Source organism: Telmatherina bonti, assembly GCF_933228915.1.
Source record: "Telmatherina bonti genome assembly, chromosome: 3".
NCBI lineage: Eukaryota > Metazoa > Chordata > Actinopteri > Atheriniformes > Telmatherinidae > Telmatherina > Telmatherina bonti.
This window is the reverse complement of record NC_136621.1, coordinates 30,301,571-30,323,478: the sequence shown is the minus strand read 5'-3', so window position 1 is coordinate 30,323,478 and position 21,908 is coordinate 30,301,571. Positions and strand designations below refer to the sequence as shown.

General features: G+C 36.9%; 1 protein-coding gene across 1 annotated transcript in view; it reads right to left on the bottom strand.

Moving 5' to 3' along the window:
• Positions 1-1,017: 1,017 nt before the first annotated feature.
• tbck (TBC1 domain containing kinase) overlaps positions 1,018-21,908 on the bottom strand; it is a 41,156-nt gene continuing 20,265 nt past the window's right edge. Inside the window, exons 23-26 of the mRNA XM_079264820.1 lie at positions 13,312-13,484; positions 10,214-10,377; positions 8,277-8,436; positions 1,018-1,268 (exon numbers count right to left, since the gene is read on the bottom strand). Coding sequence (XP_079120946.1) covers positions 1,158-1,268; positions 8,277-8,436; positions 10,214-10,377; positions 13,312-13,484 — 608 coding nt within the window. The 3' untranslated portion in view covers positions 1,018-1,157. The remainder of the gene's footprint in view (positions 1,269-8,276; positions 8,437-10,213; positions 10,378-13,311; positions 13,485-21,908) is intronic.

The window sequence follows — 21,908 nt, the reverse complement described above, 5'->3', positions numbered from 1 at the left end:
CTTTAAATCAACAAAAAGAAAATGTTTCAATTTGCAATCATGTTTTGGGCTAATCAAAGCCCAAGGAAGTCATTTTAAATAAAACAAAACAAAGAAAACCTCTTACCTCTGCAAAGACAATGAAGCAGTTCCTCTGAAGGACCAGAGCGTTGATGGCAACAATCTCTTTGAACACTTTATATGTATTCAGACTTGTGGGAGTGTCAAAAACTTGGAGACCTGATGAATATTTACACAACATACTTATGACTCTAAAAGGTGTTTTTGTTGGAACACGTTTAGTTGTTGAAATGCATGTCAATCAATAAAACCAGTTAGTCCATTGAAGTGCCGTTTATAGTTTTATTCTAATCAAAGCCCAATTTAATACACTTATACTTAAAACACTTGAAGGTATGAATGCAAATTTAAATTCAGTGCTGAATTATCTTTGTTTTTCTTATATTTGAAAGATTTTTATAAATTAGCCTTTACACATAACCACAATTTGGAGTATATTTATATATATATTATATTTATATATATTTTCTATAAACATCTGCTCTTATTATTTTGATATTACGATAGAATAATATCGTAACACCAATCACTTCTCAGCTTTTGACATATTTGCTTAACACAACAGACTAAATAGAAGTTCAGACAACATCTTCATCAGATACTGCTAATTTTTATTTTATATTTTTAAAGTGCGATGTAGTTTAATGAAAAGATGTTTGGTCACTTCTGTGTTGTGACTTGGGTTGAACTGTCACATAAAGTAACTGAGAATATTAGTTCACATCAACAGCTTACAAGCTGAAGATGTTCTTATGAACTCACACACACATAAAATCCCACAGAAGTCATAATTTTTTTATTTTTATTTTATTTGATCGCAATTTCACACATCACTTACAAGATGCTGATTTTTCTCAAAGCAAAGAAACTGCACTGCTCACATAAATGCTATAAAAAGAAAAAAAATCCATCAATATTACCCTAAAACAAAACCTAAACATCACAATGGGTCTGGGAGAAGACGAACATTTTAAATGCACTTTCTGCAAGACAGTAACAGTTTTAGTTTACTGGCATGTTTCACTTTAGTATCAGCTCATAACAATTCACAGTATTCAAGCTTGTCCCTTTAGTTCAGCTGAAGTTGTGGAATGGTGTCATATCTGAGGGGAGGGGACAGTGAGGAGTCCAGTGGGCTTCAGCTTGTTGATCCCTCCATCCAAAATACAAACACGTGGAAAATTCACCTTGACCAGATGTGCAGCAAACTGGGAAAAAGCAGAAAGAGCAAAGACAAGGGTGTCATTTCCCACCGTCTAAGAGGATCAAAGATTCAAAGTTGCATCAATCTTCCAACATTTCTTTCCTTAAGATGCGTCATTTTGATGTACATGCAATGAAGAGTCAGCAAACAGGTCATGAAATGCTTTAAAGGTGTAAAGCAGCATATCTTAGGTTGGTACAAGAATAGTTAAAGACGCTGATAAAGTGCTGACAGCTAGCCAACTCAAAAAAACGGTGGTAGAAATACGATAGAGCAGGGGTAGGCAACTCCGGTCCTCGAGTGCCACAGTCCTGCAAATATTGGAGGTTCTCTGCTGCAACACATATGACACACATCAGACCCAATTAGCAGACTTGTTCAGAGCTTAACATCAAACTCTGCACAAGTCTGCTAATTAGCCATTGATTTGAATGAGCTGTGTTGCAGCAAGGAAACTCCTAACATTTGCAGGACTGTGGAACTCGAGGACCGTAGTTGCCTACCCATGCTATAGAGAGATGTCGAAATCTTAACCTTTATATAATGTTAAGGGTCAGTTTGACCCATTTCATTTTTTGTGATGAACAAACTACTGCTTAACCTTTCTTTTTCTTCATGAATATTTGTGACTTTTCCTCTTCTGGGTTCATGATATTTGAAATTTCGAGAGTTTGATGTGTAGTCAGACATCTGTGCAGCGTTTTGTATACAAAGATGATGTTGGGGTCATGTTTGAACCAGACACTTTAGTGTGGGTAAATCGCTAATTAGAGTAAAAAAAAAAAAAAAAAAGTCTCTTTAATGTACTAAATTTGATTGCTTATTCATGTTTTCAATGCTTTAGAATAAACATTCATACACTGACACTCCAGTGTGTCTTGGGGATAAACTTTCTCGCCCCTGTACTGCAAGTCTGTGGAATGAAGATCTTTCCAGCAACAATGTCTCTGGAGACATTTGACAAAAAATCGCGAGTCATCTGATTCGACAACTGCAATACAAGAGCAAATTGACATGAAAGAGACAAGCTAACTGTGATTAGATGTATGGGATAAATGGGTTGAAATTCTACCTTTGTTGTACAATCTTGGTTTGCATGTTACTGTCGATGAGCGCCTTGTTTCATTCAGGCGGTGCTGTCCTTTTCGACAGTACATGCCCAACAATCCTGTCAAGTATGGCTTAAAAATATGGATAGCCTGTGATTCAACATCTAGCCATGCATAGAGTATGTAAGTGTACACTGGAAAGCCACCTGGAGGTGCATAACATCACATGTGACAACTTCTTTACATCCTACTGCCTTGGAAATGAACTTCCAAAGGGAAAGCTATATGTTTGTAACAGTTAGAAAAAATGAGCCAGAACTTGCAAGAATTACACCAGCAGAAAACACAGTTGCTGTCTGTCCATCATCTGGAGGACAATGAAAATGTTCAAACTGAGAAAATGAGAGAAAATGGGGAAAGTTAAAAGTGTTTGTGAAGAGAGAAAAACAAAAATAGTTCTTAAATGTGTTGTAAGAGTTAATAGATTGTATTGAATGTCTCATTTCTAAATGTTTACATAATCTGAAAAAAGTTGTTATTGGTTGAACTAGATTTTTTTAATGTTATGAGTAGATTTACACAGTGTGGGTCAAAATGACCTGCAACATAATCAATGTGATTTTTTTTCAACACAATACAAGGGTTAAGAGACAACAAGAAAAACAAGAAAGACAAAAAACTGGAAAAACTACCACAAGCTGAATAAGGAAACTGAAAAGATTAACTTCCCAGATGAGTTTTAATGAATACTGAAAATATGACTTGCACCACTTTGGCTCTCCACTCTAGGAAATCAGATTGTTTAATGAAGAAAATTAGTTTCACTTTACATTACATGTACGTTGTGTAATGAAGGCTGCAAAGAGGCGAAACTTAACACACATTATGCTGAGGACAGACACATGAAAAGATTAGGTGATCTCAAAATACTTTTTGAATAACTATTTGGTCAAAAACTGTAAAACTGTCAACTTAAGAGCAGTCCAACTTTTCATTAAGCTTTTAGAGATTCTTGCATACATTCAAACAGATTTAGATACAGCTTCACAAATATAACTCTGAATAACATCAGTTATATATAAATATCATGACTGTTCAGGACTGAGACTAGGAAGCACAGTTGTTGTCTCACTTGCCTTTCTGTAATCTCACCCCTGTCGCCACCCTCCCCAAAACCCATAATGATTGTATCTGCCCCCCCACAACCTAGAAAGAATAAAACAGATAGCACAGGTGGAGTAAATCATGAAAACCTCATTAATATCAAAACAATGAATCTAATCAGACAACACAATAAAACCATTAAGTGTGTTTTATTGATTATCAGATCTCTTGTGTCTAAATCTCTGTTAATCAATGACTTGATTACTGATCATTACTATTTTGTCTTACGGAAACCTGGCTGCAGCAGGACGATCATGTTAGTAATAATGAATCAACTCCACCAGATTGTCTAAATTTTCATGTTCCCAGAACTACAGGCCGAGGAGGAGGTGTGGCATCTACCTTTAAATCAGAGCTATTGATTAGTCCTAGACATAAAAGTAGTTACAATTCCTTTAAACACCTGACTCTCAGTCTATCTCACCCAAAATGGAAATCAGAGAAGCTACTTCTCCTAGTAGTCTACCGTCCACCAGGATATTACTCATAGTTCCTAACTGACTTCTCAGACCTATTATCAGACTTAGTGCTGAATACTGATAAAGATATTGTTCTGGGGGATTTTAACATTCATGTTGATGATGATCATGACAGTTTAAACATTACCTTTAACTCTATATTGAATTCAGTTGGATTTTCCCAAAATGTCCACAGACTGACTCATTCTCATCATCATACTCTGGATCTTGTTCGGACATATGGCATCGATAGTGATCAACTGACATTTTTTCCTCATAACCCTGTTCTGTCTGATAATTGTTTTTTTTTTAATAACTTTTGAGTTTACTTTACTTGAATACACAATGGTTGAGAAGAAAATTCATTATAGTCTATGTTTGTCATTTAGTGTTGTTAACAAATTTAAGAAGTCTATTTCAGCAGTATTTCCTCCAATACCATGTGTTAACTCGACAGAAAACATCCGTCCGATCTTTACTCCGACACAGGTTGATGAATGTGTTGCTAGAGTGACAGCTTTAATGCGTATAACACTAGATAATGTTGCTCCTCTAAAGAAGAAGAGAACAAGTCAGGAGAAGCGGGCCCAGTGGTTTAATTCCCAGCTTCAAGCTTTATAACAGACATCAAGACATTTGGAAAGAAAATAGCATTGATCTAGCTTAGAAGAGCGTCACATAGCCTGGAAAGAAAGTTTGATAGTGTATAAAAAAAACCTTGCGTGTGGCTAGAACAGTTTATTATTCATCATTGATAGAGAACAAGAACAACCCAGGCTTCTCTTCAGCACTGTAGCCAGGCTGACAAAGAGCCATAGTGCTGTTGAGCAATCTATTCCTTTGAACATCAGCTGTGATGGCTTTATGAGTATGTTTGTAAACAAAATAGTTTCTATTAGGAAGGAATATTCGGAGAGTTGCCTGTACAGCTCTCCGAGTTAACCAACAAAGTAGCTTTATCTAAACCTTCAACCTGTGTTTTAAATCCCATCGCAACCAGATTATTCACAGAAATATGTTTCTTAATCAATACATCTGTGCTGGACCTGATCAATTAATCTCTATTAATAGGTTATGTACCTCAATATTTTAAGACAGCTGTAATTAAACCGTTGCTTGAAAAAAAACAACTCTGGATCCAGGAGTTTTAGCTAATTATAGACCAATATCTAATCTCCCCTTCTTGTCTAAAATTCTTGAGAAAACAGAAAACCCAACTATGCACCTATCTGAGCAGAAACAATCTGTTTGAAGAGTTTCAGTCAGGATTTAGAGCTCAACATAACACAGAGACAGAACTAGTTAAAGTCACTATAGATCTTCTCATGGCCTCAGATAAAGGACTTCTGTCTGTACTCATTCTTTTAGATCTCAGTGCTGCATTCGACACCATTAATCACAAAATTTTGCTACAGAGGTTGGAACATGTTATTTGAATTAAAGGGACCGCATTAGGCTAGTTCCAGTCATATTTATCTGATGGAATTCAGTTTGTAAATGTAAATGAGGAGTCTTCCTCACACACCAGGGTAAGTCATGGAGTTCCTCAGTGTTCTGTACATGGACCAATACTTTTCCCATTACATCACATTCCCTGAGGAAATATCATCAGGCAGCATGGTATAAATTTTCATTGCTATGCAGATGACACCTATGCAGATCTACCTTTCCATGAAACCAATCAGTTTCTTAGATTACAAAGATGTCTTACAGACATCAAGACCTGGATGACTGAATTTTCTCCTTTTAAACTCAGACAAGACAGAGGTTGTTATCTTCGGGGCCTGAAAAACTCAGGACAAAATGATCCTTTTATGTAATTAATCTGGATGGCATTAATCTGGCCTCCAGTACCACTGTGAGAAATCTTGAAGTCATTCTTGACCTGGATTTTTCTTTTAGCTCACATTTAAAACAGGTTTCTAGAACCGCCTTCTTCCACCATATTGCAAAAATTAGGGGCATCTTGTCTCAGAAAGATGCAGAAAAATTATTCCATGCCTTTATTACTTCCAGACTGAATTACTGCAATTCCTTATTTATGGGTTGTCCCAAATATGCCCTGAAAAGGGCATTTTACTTGAAAAGTCTCCAGCTGTTCCAAAATGCTGCAGCGAGGGTTCTGATGAGGACTAGCGGGAGAGATCATATTACACCAGTTTTCTACACTGGCTCCCTGTTAAATCCAGGATAAAGTTTAAAATTCTTCTCCTCACATATAAAGCTCTCAAAGACCAAGCTCTATTGTACATAAAAGATCTTACAGTTCCATATTTTCCAAATAGAGCACTTCACTCTCAGACTGCAGGTTTACTGGTGGTTCCCAGAGTCTCAAAGAGTACTATGGGAGGAAGAGCCTTTAGCTATCAGGCTCCTCTCTTATGGAACCAGCTCCCGCTGTGGGTTCGGGAGGCAGACTCCCTCCACACCTTTAAGATTAAGTTGAAAACCTTCCTTTTCCATGATTCTTATACTTAGGATATGAGTATCTCCTGAGTTGGAATCTGCATGTACTGCAACTGTCCAGGTTATGCTCATTGCTCTTATAGTTATGGGTAGTTTAGTCATCCATTATTTATGGAGTAATGATGATGTTACCTGATGCACTGAGAAGTACCTTGCTCGATTTCTCTGATGTATAAATTTATGACGATATTGCTGTCTCTAACTTATTTCTCCTTTTTTCCGCAGGTCTTCCTGAATAAGTGCAATTGGACATGTTGTTTTGTCTTTCCTGTCCTCTCCACCCCAACCAGTTGAAGCAGATGACTGCCCTCCCTGAGCCGGGTTCTGCTGGAGGTTTTCTTCCTGTTAAAAGGGAGTTTTTTCTTCCCACTGCCGCCGAGTGCATGCTCAGGATACGGGATTGGATCCAAGTCATGATTCGATGCAATCAGTTGGTTTCTATTATAGGCTAAGTATGAATTGGCTTGAAATACTGTGTTTGTTGATTTGTGTATGTAAAGTGCCCTGTGACAACATTGTTGTGAAGTGGCGTTATACAAATAAAGCTGAATTGAATTGAAAAATTATATTTTAGATGTAGACATCTTAGTTCTACCTCCAGTAAATCTCCCAGTGTATATTTGCACGGCCAATAAGCATTAAAATAATGATGTCTGTCCAGTGCAACTGCTGTTTCTGCTTTTTACTGTGTCTTTTTATTTTGTTAATTTTTGTTCGTTCTTTGTCATCCAAACATCATGGAACAGATTGTTATCAGGCACTGACAGCTCAAGCTAACTTCATGCTAATCAGCATCTTGGCAGCATGTACTGATGTCTCTGATGTGATGATACCTCTCATATCTGCTCATCCAAGTTAAAATTAAAATAATTATATTATTAAATATCATATTTTTGTGTATTACATACAGGGAAAATTAACACGACCCAACATTTAACTTGATAATTATTCAATCACTTTTTCAGTTTGAGTTTCAATCGGTCAATATCATAACTCAGATATAAATACAAACATAAAACAATGACTGAAATTGGTTTTGGCTGAAGTAAAATACTTTTAAAAGCCAAACCCTATTACAACTTGGTTACACTTTAAAGAAGCAAGCTTACAGCTATTTCAACAAGAACAAAATCATTTCTAAGTACTTAATAAATTCTCGATAGTCATAAACTTCTTCCATTGATGCCGCTCAATTGACTTAATTCTGTTTAAAGAAATGAGACAAAACAAATAAAAATTAAAAAAATGATTTGTTGTTAGATTCTAAGACTGTATAGCTAACTATTCTTTTAGAATTAAACCTTGTTTTAAATGCTTTAACTGATGTAGAGCTTCCCAGAGGAACAGAGAAACTCTCCAACAAAGCCCAGAGGTGAATAGATTATAATTAAAGAATTCTTGATCAAACAAAGTTTCTCATTGGAAACATTTTGACTTGACATAGCAGTAAAAGTAAAAGAGAAAGCATTTTGACAGTGACTTCTGGTTTTGCCAGTATAACTTCATAAGGCTTGACAAAGAACCAAAAAGGAAGTGTCAGGCATCTAGAATTTAATTAGCAGAATAGAATGAAGCTTCTGTTGATACTATCAACAATTAAAAAAAAACTTTCTCCTTGCAAGATGATCCAAAATGTGTCTTTCATTTTTTATTTTGCTTTTTAGATCACTTGCCATAAATGGAAGCAGATATGAAGAGCTCGCTGTGTCATCCTAAAGCTTATACAAATAAATGTCACTGCGCAATGCACGTCTTGGGAATGGTGACGACTGCTACTGTCCAGGACTAAAACAGACAGGTCAGTCATAGTTGTAGCTTCACCTTTTAAATGATGGCTTATTATACACAGGTGTAAGTGTATGACTACTTTCTCACCATAGCAGAACTCTTCATAGCATGGCTGATCACCACAATAACACGTCCTCTGCAGTTCTGTAAGGCTCCAGTTGCGGGACACTGCACCAGCTCACCATCAGGACTGAACACAGTGTTGAAGGGAATGTTGATGCTGCCAGAAACATGGCCTCTACCGAAGCTGGAAGCAGCAGAGTTGAGGAACACACCTTTTAAATTTAGTTACTATTTAAAAACATTGGCCAAAACCTTTTTTTTTTTTTTTTGGGTTGTTTCTGAAAAAACTGCACTAAATCTTAAACACCTTGTTAGACAACTTGCAGCTGTCTTTCTAATGTGGTAAGAACTTTTTCCTCAACTGACAATAAGTTAGGAGAGACCACAGACACCCACAACAGAGCTTTACAATGACCACAGACACCCACAACAGAGCTTTACAATGACCACAGACACCCACAACAGAGCTTTACAATGACCACAGACACCCACAACAGAGCTTTACAAAGATCCCAACAAAGTTAAACAAAGATTGCCAGATCCTCTGAGACTGGTCAAATCCATTTGCCCGTGTGTGTTGGCCTGGCAGCATATCCGCATCAGCCAACTGTAAGAATTTGGCTGAAGGAACAAATTTTTTAAATCTTTAGTCTATTCACTAATCTTTATTTACAGCTTCACTCCTTATCATGCATTTGTGTAATATAACATAATAGAAATAGCAAAAACACAGACATGATAAATCAGGGTACTGATTACGACAACCCAGAGAATTTTATGTTAAATCAGCTTGAAATCTTTTGGGATTTTTAAACAGTGATTAGCTGATATAAGCTTATATAAATGAATGTCCCTTTAGTGATTTCATGAAGGAAAGGTACTCAAGGTCAGTCTAGTTGTCATCTATTGTGCTATTAAACCAGCCAATCCTGTCACTTACACTTGGCAGTTGAGTATGTAGTCGTAGTATGTAGTTAAGTACATTTTCAGATATTAAATGTATCAATTTCCAGAAAAGCTTCAACATTGTTGACATGGGAATCAAAAATGGGAATCAAAAATGATGTCTGCAGACATAAGTCAACAGACTGAATTCATGTGACCAATTCATGCTTTGCTGGGTAGAGTTTACAAACTAGTTTTTCTTTGCCATCATCTTTAAAAATGATCAAGTCAATGAAAATACTTATTTCAGATGCTAAAATAACAACAAAAATAGCTCTAAAGTAAAGCAGTTTAGCTTAAATGATGGTTATGCTTGTGTAAGTATAATACATGTGCTTTCCTGTGCGAGTCTTTCAAGTGCTATTCCTCTGGTGTAATAGTGTCATTTCACTACTTTAAACTTTCAAAGCTTGATATGCATAACCAAGAATATATATATCTTTAAGATCAAACACATTTTGTGAAAACATCGTTGCCCCCTACTGTTTTGACAATACGTTGAATCAAACTAATTTGTGAGATTGTTGCTTAATTAACTAACTGGTGTGTTGGAGGGACTTTGTGTAGGAGACTCTTTAATCTGGAGCTTTTGCAGTCTTTGCTCATTTTGCTCCATTTCCCCTTCACGCTTTATCTTCCACATCTGAGCATATGGAGGAGCTCTTTTGAGTGGGGAGGTATGATGCACCTTTACCTCTGCAGTGGTCTTGGCATAGCTGTGCAAAAGTCTTTGTGGTGCAGGAGCTTTAAAGTCATATTGACTATAATGCACCTGTGAAGGTGTGGATGAAAGGCTTGCAGGAGGGGGGGCACTGTTAATGCTGCTACCCTGCACTGTGCTCACATCCTTTATAGTTATACTTGCTAACCTTTGCAGCCACGATAAAACTGTTATATGTCTAAACTCTGTATCATAACATGCCAGATTATAACCTCACAGTTTGATCACCATCAGGCTGATAAATGGTTGAAAGCAGGTTAAAAGTCAGTAGTTATAAAATAAACTGAAAGGATACTCCTCAACGCTTCGGATGTCCACGGCCACAATTTTGGGTTTTCCAGTTTTGTTCCTTTTTGAGGGTCCGGCCAGTGACAACTCGCAAAGGTCGATCAAGTCCTCGGCTGAGATTCTGGGAGAAACTTCTGCTTTCAGGTCACACAGCGCCAGGGGCTCCCGATACTACAAGGAAGGAGGTCACAGGAGGAGCGTATAAAGCAGCATAAGAGAATTTCTCCATACAACGGGATTAATGAGTCTGTATCAATCAACAATTTAAAGGTGTATTTTCCAAATGGTGTCAGGTTACGTTCGCATTTCTTAAAACACATATATTTCCAACTTCTGTATTAATTCATTCAGACTTCAGGTGCATTTTAATATCTAAAAGCTATGTTTTTGTTTCCCACTAAAATCTTTGTGAGCTACTGAAAAAATAAAACTAGGTGGAGGTAGACCCTTTTTTAACTGTATCTTCATTTTCTCTTTAACAAGAAAGAAATCATGTCATAATTGGAATTAAAAGGGCCCTGTGATGGACTGGCGAGCTGTCCAGGGTGTACTCTGTCTTTCGCCCGAAGACTGCTGGGATAGGCTTCAGCTTCCCCGCAACCCTTAAACTGATTCATCGTGTTCTTCCAGAAAGAAAAGAGATATCATGACTCGCAGCCACACAATAACTTTCTCAGTTTAGTTGCCTCAACAGTTGAAATATGATCATAAAAAGCCTAAAATCTATTTATATGGATTGATAAACCTTAACAAAGACTAAATTAAAGATATTTTTTATTACACAATTAACATCGTTTTGTTTTTTATTTAGGACACAAATGCAAAAAGAGTGGTATGGAGAACCATTAAAGTTAAAACCACATGGTCACATTAAAGCTCTGCCAACTGGTTTATGTTTGAGAAAAACATCAGCCTAACTAGCACATTTTGACCAGATTCTTGACGTTGGATAAAGCAGAAGCTAACAATAGTTCCTCTGAGTCAACAGTGAGCTATGCTTACTAAATAAGATTAAGTTCAAGCCAAGGATTCATACGATACAAATTACATGTATGAATAGAATTCATACAAAGTGGTGCAGCTGGGTATTTTATTCTATTTCTTTTGCCACATTGGAGGAGGAGAGTTTTTTTGCTTTGTCATCTTTGGTCCCTCAGACAGCTGTCCAGTGAGATAAATGTTATCTTAGAGAAAAGCTTAAGAATCTGCTGACAGGGCCTCCTGTTACCATACGGATTCAGCCATTTTACTTTTTAGATCATTTTAGCACCATTGACAGGAAACAGTTGGAATGTTATAGAAAATTCCATCAAGTAAGTTGTTGTGTTAGATATTTCCTTTAATTAATCAGTGTTGATGGGTTGGAGTCAGTTCTTGCCACAAGAATGATCTTATCTCTTCCTCCTCAGTAAACATTCCACAGAAACAATGGGTATTGTTTGCATCTTTCTGGTTTGGTTAACATTTCATCTAAATGCCAGAGTGATAGTTTAACTCCAACCTGAATGTTTTCAGACAAGGTGCACATAGATGCAACCATGGATCAATGCCACCACCCATACAAATGAGCCTCGACTTAGAGAAAAAGATTACAGTAGTCACTTGGAGACACAGCAGACTGGACTGACGAGTGTTTGTGAGTTATTTGGACATGATGCATTCAAGTGTGAATGGCAAACCAAGCTGCAGCACAACAACTGAACTAAGACAAAAGTGCTGTGTGACAGAGTGACATCACCGAACCCTCCTCAAATCTAGGTATCAATACATACCATGAACACCAACAAAATCAATTTGCATCACTTGTACACAAAAGAATAAAAATTTGGACAAAATTATCTGTCAAACTCATTTCCATTCTGGTAAAATTGTCCTGAATCGCTTTTCTATGGCATAATAGAGTACAATCAGACCTTACAACTAAATTTGACTGACATGTCCGCTTCTGGTATCCTCTAAAAGCTCATAGTTTGTTTGTTTTTGTTTTTTTTTTAAGATTTTTACTTGTCTGATGAGATCAACTCTAAATCTGAAAACAATAGGTATAAATAAATGTTTTAGACAGACTCTTCCAAAGGTTTCCTTCCTCAAAAACAGCTCACCATGAACCACTGAGGAATGCATCTCTGATCATATCTGTCGAGTTTTTTATTTTTCATATTCTAACTTGAGAAGCTCAAAAACAAAATGACAACAAATAAAAACTAGAAAAGCACATAGAGGGCAGATGCCTTTGCCAAGCAGTTAATTTCTACCCAGTTCTGCCTGTGGAAAACAAAAAATGCATAGCAATCTATACCGTACCAAACTGGACCTATTGGTGGAAATGGGGTTTTAGTAGATATATAGCTTTAAACTAGACTGTGTTTGTTTCTGACCCGAGTTGTGGATCAGATTTTGTTGAATAATTTCCTTATATTTTTGCATCTAAAGCAAAAATGATGTTGCTGATGTTCTTCCCATCTCATGAAAATAGGGTTCAGATCTGTCATGTTGCCATTGTACTTGCGCCATACTTTGCAAACATCGGTCAAAATCTTCATTCTGTCGTATAAAACTCTAGTGAATTCTTCACTTTACAGATAACATTTGATGGTGTGTTGTAAATCTGAATAAATGATCTCATTTCATTCCCTCACTGATTCTAGAGAGGATTTATTGAAACTTAACCAACTTTCAATAGTAGAATCAGACCATTAATGACAAATAATGCACATTTAAATTTACTGAGTGGTTCATATTTAAATTCTATTATATCCTAAATATTAAAAAACAGGTTCCAGTTGGTCTCAGAAAATCTTTGCAACCCCATTATACCAGGATTTCACCATAGCTGGAATTAAGTATTTTAACCGTTGCTATCCCAATGCCTAAATCATTAAACCATTTTTAGTGTTATCATAATCATTAGTGTTATGCTTTCTCAATAATTACATTTTTTGACAAAGATTTTTCCAAAACACATTTTCATCCAGGATCACAAATATCCTCAATAAAATCTTATGAAGTGCAGGATCAGCTTGTACGGTACAAACAGGACTGAATAAACTGTTGACACCTCACATTTCTATTCATTTTGTGAAATGTGAGAGCGTTTAAACTCACCAATTCTGCCTTGGGCATGTCCTGGTAGTCAGATGAGAAATATGTTGTGGTTTTCCCAAAGCCACTGTCACCAGCGAGTTTTGCTGGCTGGGCATGCTGGCGGTACGTTGCGCTCTTTGGAGTCCAGCAGAAGAGGGTGATAGACTCACGAACGCAGCGCTCAATGTCAATCTCTGTTTAGCAACAAAGGGGTGAATACAACAGAGTTAGGTACGGACGCTGGAGCAGCTTGATAGGCATTGTCAGAAATCACTGGATGCCACAAAAACAATTAAAAGTGTGAAAAAAAAAAAAAAAAAAAAAAAAAAAAAGACAAAAAAACAAAGGATTCTTAAACTTGCTGATAAAAAAAAAAGCATGAGTGAGTACGTAAATGAGCGCTGGAAGTTTTAACTGCATAACAGAATAGCTTAACCTTGGCATTTTGTTGCAATTAATAGTCTACAGTTGTCATCTAGCAGTTCCAGCGGTTATTAAAGGCATAATAACTGCTTTGGTTTTAAGTCTTGCATTACAAGTTTGGAAGATATTTTCAATGCAAAGCAATAGTCTTCTCCTCCCTGAATGCCTCTGCAGCAGTATCCATCTTTGTCCTGTTTCTTGTACTGAAAATAGAGAGGATTAGGGAACTGGGACCCACTGGATTAGCCAAGGATTTGGGCAAATTAGGAATTCTTTCCCCCTCACAATCTTTCATACCGACACCTTCTCTCATTCATTTTGCATTTTAATGGCAAGTAAGTGAATCTGGCAAATGAGTGCTCTTTGGTATGACCTGCACCTGGCCAATGCTCAAGTGAAGTCATATAGAAGATATATCATGTCCCTCTCTCTGCTCAGCAGCAGTGTCAAGGTTACAGGGTTGTCAGCTCTCCTGGGCCAGGACCTGACAAATTCAGTTACAAGGTCCATTCTGGTGAAAAGCACAGTGGTGGTCTGAGATTCCTCACTGACAGCCTACAGCAGTTCTGGGAAACACATTTTCCCTCCCTGGGGCCATGATTCTGCATGCAATCACTCCTCCTGCTAAAACAGGCAAAAATGAGGAAAAGGAGATTGATGGCAGCTTTAACTAGATTTGGGCTCAGCTGGGTATACCAAGACAACCTCTTTTGTTAGGAAACTATTTCTTATTCCTTTTTTTTTCTTTGCCAGAATAAATGATATTTTAGTCATTATGTATAGCTGGTTAGGATGTAATGAGGCTCAAATAGAAAAGCAGGATTAGCTATGTGCTGGTAAGGGACTGTAGAGCCAAAGCGATAGGAATATTTGAAAAAAAAAACCTGAATTAAAATCAACTAAAATTTGTTGCTTAATGCTTGCACTTTAGATGTTACAATAAAACTGTAAAATCAGGAAAATGACTTTTTTATCAGCACACAGAATATACAACAGTGTCTAAAGTCTAAAATGGCGTAAAGAGGTCCAGTGACTGAACGTGATAAAGGTTTCAGTTTATCATCCAAGATATGAATGTCCTGCTCCTCAAATATTTATTTTAATTATTCTTATTCTGGGCAGAATATAGACAATACAATACGCTGAATTTGATGCCCATTTACTTGGGATTTCCAGAAATCATCACACAAAAAAAGCCTTAAAAAAAAAAAAAAAAAAAAAAACATTTCAGTGTGCTCAAGCTCCAAAACGTCTTGTCAAGGTCTCTATGTTTCCTTTATGCCTCTGCTGGAAGCTTCTTCGTGCCAGTCCTAGGGTCAGCAAACAAAAAGTACAGTGGAAAAAACAACATGCATTAAACCATGAGTTTAATGCAGGACAAAAGAAAAAGGATTACAGATCAACACGACAGGGTGAGCCATTTCAGTTCAATGTTGTCTGTTCAGTCAAATCAAGATAAATAAAGTTTACTTGCAGATGCAGCCACCAAAGTCACAATAAGGGGTTTTCTACAAAAAAAAAAAAAAAAAAAAAAATCTAGGATTTTATTAATTACACAGATATATTTACCAAGGTAAATAGATTCCTGGTAATCTGTGTGTTTTGCATTACACCGCACTGTCAACATTCTGCGACTGATACGGCATCCAGACCCACGTCCACTATTCTCATCCTCCAGCTTCTTACAATTATTTTAGTTTGCATGTGTATTTTACAATCATTACTCTCAAGACATAGTACACAGTTTCCCATCGGTTACTTTAAGGATTATGTGCCTTATCATTGTATGGTTTATCATGCTCAGGTAGTAATAACTCCTGTTTTTTAACATTAGTGTATGCTGACACTTTTACACCTCTCATGGTACCAAATTAATCATATTAGACCTCAAATAAAGTCTAACTAAATCTGGTCCTGAGGATTTCATTTCTTAGAGCTGGAAGCTATTCTACAAGCTTGAAGGATTTAGAAAAGGTGTAGCAGCGCTTCTCTTATTAAAGTGCTTAAATACAAACAAGCATGCTTTAGTTTTTAAAACAACAAAAAGTTTTTAAAAAATATCTTGGGGTCTGATTCGTGTCAGAAGAGGATATATTTTTTGAAAAGGAACAGCTGTGATGGCTATTTTTGAACATGCAAACCATTTCAAAATCTGCACTGTCCTGCATGATCTGCAGTCTACACATGATGCACAGATGCACTACAAACACTGAAGGAATGCAGCCGTAAAATGAAAAACACATAAGATTAATGAACTTTTCAAAAGGCACAGTCTGCAGAATATACAGTGTTGGATATCTTTCTTTGACCTTCACCGAAAAACATGTTTAATTATCAAATAATAAAAACATTAAGATTCAAACACTGAGTACATACTTTCATCCAAAGAGACAAGTGAGCAACAAACTTTGATTCATTTCAGTAAAAATGAAGGAAAAAAATCCTTGGTGGAAGCAGTCAGTACTAACCCTATGAAGCCAAAGGTATCATATTTGATACATACAGTTTCTATAAATAAAATAAAATTAAATTAAATTAAATTAAATCAAAGTAAATTACATTTAAAAAAGAAAAGAAATTTAAAAACAACAAAAAATACATACAGTTTCTGAGACATTATCAGAATCAGCTCTATTTGTCATTGAGCCAGCATCTCGGCACAATGAAATTATTCCAGTACAACCCATCCAAGATTGGACAAAAACAACATACATGTGACATAAACAGGATCAGCAGACTGAGGCAGCAGCCACAAAAGCGGTGCACCTTTTAATGCAGAATGTAGAAAAGATGAAGAAAGATGGGTGGGTGTTTAAAAAAAAAAAAAAGTTATGCATCACTTTATGGTAGAAACTTTACTCTAAAGCCTGTTGTACATCATATAATACTGGTGTCCTGTCCCCAGGTTCACACCAGAAAGCAGAAGATTACACTACAATAACTTTGACCTATCACATGGTAGGAAATGGTAAAAATACAAAAAGAAAAGAAAAATTGTGAAAAATATTTTCACATTTTGTTAAAGGGCCAAAGTGGTTCTAATGTTGGGCTTTAAAGGGTTAAAGGTAGCACTACAACGAGGCATTGCGAGGTTAAAAAAGGAGACATTCTCCAACGAGATGAAGTCTTGAGGAGGTGTCGAGGCATCGGACCATATGAGAGTACAGTATGATCTGACACTGTCCTGTGATGACCTTAACACATGTTGAAGAGGAATGTTGCAGTGCAGCAGTAGAAACCTGTTTACAGTTTAAATGTCAGAGTGCAGGTCAAGAAGGGCCTCTGTAGACTGACATCATAAACTGACATTTAAAATGGACAGCCAGGGGAAGCCAGAGGCTGTCAGCGGTAGTTTCATTATTAAACAATCACATTAATGGCTGTCTGCTTGCCAGGGGCGAGTAAACCCTCCATTTGGTTGAAGCTAAAGATCGTTTTTAGATATCTGATCAGGCAAAAATAAATTTGATTTAGTTTTTTTTTTCCCATTTTCCTTTCTTTTATTATCTAAACATAACTGATTTTGCTAGTGTCTGCTCACTGTCCATGAGACTCTGTTCTGAGTCTACATATCATAATCTGCACTCACAAATGCATCCATTATGCCTGAAGTGAATTTAAAGCAAATATTTATAGTTTCGATTCAATATACACATAAAACTAGTTTATTTAAACTTGTTAAAACCATTGAATTTATCATTTTATGTATTTATTTTTATCTGCTCAACATCAGGCTACCAGACAAATCCTGAACTATGAACTAAAGTATGTATCACATCAAATTTCCTATAAAGGGGACTTGTACTGTATGTCTTCAATGGTCTTTGAGCATCTCTGTGAAAAATGTTTCCACAAGGAACTTCAGCGCCACAAGGCTCTTTTTCTCAAGGCTAAATGTGTTTAACTAAGGCTCATCAGCTCTGTGGCCATCTCATCTCGCTGAAGCAGATGCTAATGTCCCGTGAAGGCGAATGCCGCCGCATCATCAGTAAACACATGGTTCCTGTCAGCCAGTCTCTCAGGTCCACTGTGAATCAAAGAAGCCTCCAGAGAATTGTATAGATTACTCAGGGCAACAAATCTAAGTAAATGGGAATCACAAAATGAGATCCATCATCAATAAATAGCAACATGTGATGTTCTATTTGCTTTAAAGTAAAATGCTTCAACATTGATTTTTATTTGTGGCTTTGAATAGTCTGGAGCACTACACTTTTCATCAAGATAAAACATAGATATCTCTATAAATACTTGTGTTTAATTGTTATATGAATAAATGAAAAAAATGATCATCTATAACTTTTGTTTTTAAATTGGACCTTTTTTTTTCCTGTGTTGAAAGATTGGCAACTGCGGAGCCTCTGGTGTTGTTTGTAATAGACTTGTCACTAAGAATTACTGTCATTGGCCACATTTATTCCCTAGCAGGAGGGAAAGAGAGCAGTGTGTCTGAATCATTTACGCATCACTGTCCTGCAATATTATCTTGACCTTTAACTTTGTTTTTGACAGTTGCACACAGGAACAGGAGGAAAGCAGACATTTCCTATTTCACACCTATTGTAGGGAACTTTAGGGTCTAACAAAGACTTCCGATCTCATTTTAAGCCCTACGAGTCTTATTGATCTTGTTTTGAGAGCAACACATTGGGCTGGAGCAGATTGTAGGAGATTGTGATTCTTGAAATACATTATTACTCATCTATTTTATACCTCCTTCTAGCTGATCAGCCTAACGGAAATGCTGATTGAGGCGTTGGGAGCTTATTTTAGGGTTGCCTGTTAAAAACCACTTGTATTGATTATGTTGAAATGCATGTAAAAAATAATCCAGGGTGCTGGTTTTCATAAAACACAAAATTGGTTACATTTACTAATCTCCATATGTCTTTTGCATATTTTAACATAAAACAAATATCCATCCATCCAGTGGTGTAGTCCAAGTATACATGCCGTATACCCACTTCTTTTTCAGTCTGCATTGAGTATGCCCACTTCTAAATCTCCTGTGATGCTGCTTTTACAATTACAAACGTCCCTTAACATGTACCTACATCAACCAGCAGTTCAGTTAAGGTTAACTATGCTAGACTGGTGTAGTTAGCCATCAAACGTGTTATCATTAGCCTGAACATAGACATAATGAAGATATATGTATATATGTCTATGAGCTTGTCCTCTTCCACAACTCTTCCTTTCAAAAACCGGAGAGCAGAAATTATGTGACAATGAGCAAATATGCTAATGGATTTTGGGGTAAACTAAACATCACTAGGTCTGAAACAGTGTTTTTCTGGACTACTTTTTTTTTCTGTTTTTAAAAAAAGGGTGAACAATTAGGAGTATGCCCAATTCTTGAGGAACCACTAAACCATTGCAACCATCCATACGTCCATCCACTTTCTTAGCCGCTTAGTCCAATTAAGTTTGGCGGGAAGCTGGAGCCTTTCCCAGCAACCATTGGGGAAGGTGAAGGGTACACCCTGGACAGGTTGCCAGTCCATCACAGGGCTAACAAACAAATATGTCAGGCAACGTCTTCTTCTTTTTATTATCTCACTGTCATTTTGTATAAACCACTATGGTGGTATCAAAAGTGTTTGGCTTCAGAAGTCCGTGCTACACTGCAGAGGCAGACTTGAACTACAACCAGCCATAACCAGCAGTGAAACCTACTGGTAGCTTGACCAGCTCATGAATTCTTATGTTAGGTAAAAACTGACCAATTCCCAGTGGACTCTGAGTCTTTTTAAACATCCGTCTGATTATAAATACACTTTTTGGAGCAGGACTGTGTAAATGACTTACTGTATGTTTAGTCAGTTTAAGTGCTCTTAGTTTGAAAAGCCAGGCTGAAAGTTAAACAGGAGAGCTAAGCTAAGAGCTACTCAACAAGATGCCATCAAGATTTTTTTTTTCAACTTAAACAACACAGACACACCATAACTTCCACATCAAACAGTACAATATTTTGTTACAATATTTTCATCCCTGTTGCTTTGAATCACTGCTTGAAAAAAAATATTAACTGCCAAAAGTACCTGCCAATCACTAACTGAGGTTGGATCTGTGCCGGACCTCCTGGCTGCACCACATTACCAATATTTAAAACATAGGTTTATGTTTTTTTTTACAGTCTCATGGCTGATCATCTTAAGTCCCTGGTGATCAAATCAGCATGACTCAAAATTGTATCAATCTGGTGAGACAACTGCCACACAGCGAAGTGCTTTACATAGTCAATTTAATCAAACAAGTTGCACACTAACACTCCATTTCAGGGCAAACATGGTGTTTAGATTTTGTAGTTTTAGTGTTATTTAACTAAAAATATGCCAAAACAAAACGTATCTGAAAGATGGAGAAGATACCCATCACATAGATCTTTTTACCTTTTATGCATCATTTCATCATTCCTTAAACTAACTCAGCACATTCGGTCTTTTAGTTTTTAACTAAAATCCAAAAATCACTAATAAGCATAAGTAGCATGCTGGATTCTTCTTTGTTTATAACCTCCACCCACCAGCAGGATGTCTTTTTCTGTCTCCACATATGCAGCTGCCGTAGTTACAATCATGTGACACATGTGGAGCCACTCTAAAACAAATGAATGTGAGCTCCAGTTGTATGAGAGCATCAATTTCCCATCACTGTAAGTAAAAAGTAGCAGGTGCAGCCATCAAATCACAGGATATCTACAATAACTCACTGTGTGCACAGGCGTGGGTTCACAAATATAAATGTGGCGAGAAAATGACCACATTCACATTTAAGACCCTCCTTTGTAATATGAGGCTGAGCACTACCTGAGTCTGTAACAACTTATTCATATAACAATATCAAACTGTGATGGCTTTTAAGCTCTGCACTGCACATGCTCCAAGTTATGATCAAAGCATTCAAAAATATTTGGCTCTTATAAATAGTTCAGACACATAAGTTTGCCAGATGTATCATGGTCATGATACTAGCGAGAAAGCATCAATCTTTGCAGAACATTCAATCAGTAAAAAGAAAAAAATCATGAATTTGAAACCGTTTCAACCAGGATACACAGAGGAAAGGTAATCTATGTTACAAAATTGCAGGTTTGTGGTAAAACTTTTAGTGTGGCTTTACAATCAACTTAAGGATAAGGATTTAGAGCACTTTATTTGCATCAGATGTTTATTCTGGGCAACCCATAAAAAAAAAAATCTCAGATGAATGTTAACATTTGCTTATGCTTAAAATTACATTACAAATGCAGCTTTCTGTGCATTATAAAGCATTTACCAAAGACTGTGTCCAAAGATACACTTAGTAGAACATAATAATTCATTCATTATCCTATAACCGCTCAATCCGATAAAGGGTCGCGGGGAAGCTGGAGCCTATCCCAGCAGTCTTTGGGCAAACAGCAGGGTACCCTGGACAGCTCACCAGTCCATGACAGGACCACACAGAGACAAACAACCACTCACGCACACACTCACTCCTATGGGTAATTTGGAGTAACTAATTAACATAACATGTATGTCTTTGGATGGTGGGAGGAAGCTGGAGCACCCGGAGAGAACCCACACAGACACGGGGAGAACAATCAAACTCCACACAGAAAGGCCTCTGACCAAACCTCGAACCAGCAACCTTTTGCTGTGAGGCCACAGTGCTAACCACTATCCCACCGTGTAGTCTAACAGAACATAATTTAATGTTGAAAATTGTTGAAAAATGTTGAAAAATATATATACACATACATACAATTCATGGGAAACATTAGCTTTATCTTAACCCTAAAAAGAGGGATTTCTGATGGATATTTAGTCATATATTGAGTTCTAGAGCTGACATTTTTAGCCCAAGGTAGTGCTGGCAGACACGACAGGAATTGAACACTATCAGCTGAAATCATTGAAGATTAACTCATCTTCTAAAGTTCATATTCCAGGTGGGAACATTGTGTTGGAATGAGACGCCAGCAGACGGGTATGTCAACAGCTCCAATGCTAGTATTACTAAAACAGGTCGTTCAGAAATCGTTACTGTCAATATGCCAGGGACAAGAAAATTTTGTTCAGCAGCTTTTGGCTTTAGGCATACAAAGACACATGAAAGTGGCACACATAAGATACATCTTTATAAATGTACAAGTATACACTACAATAACCAATATAAGAATAAAAGCATCAGTGTAAATTAAGTCTTTAAGG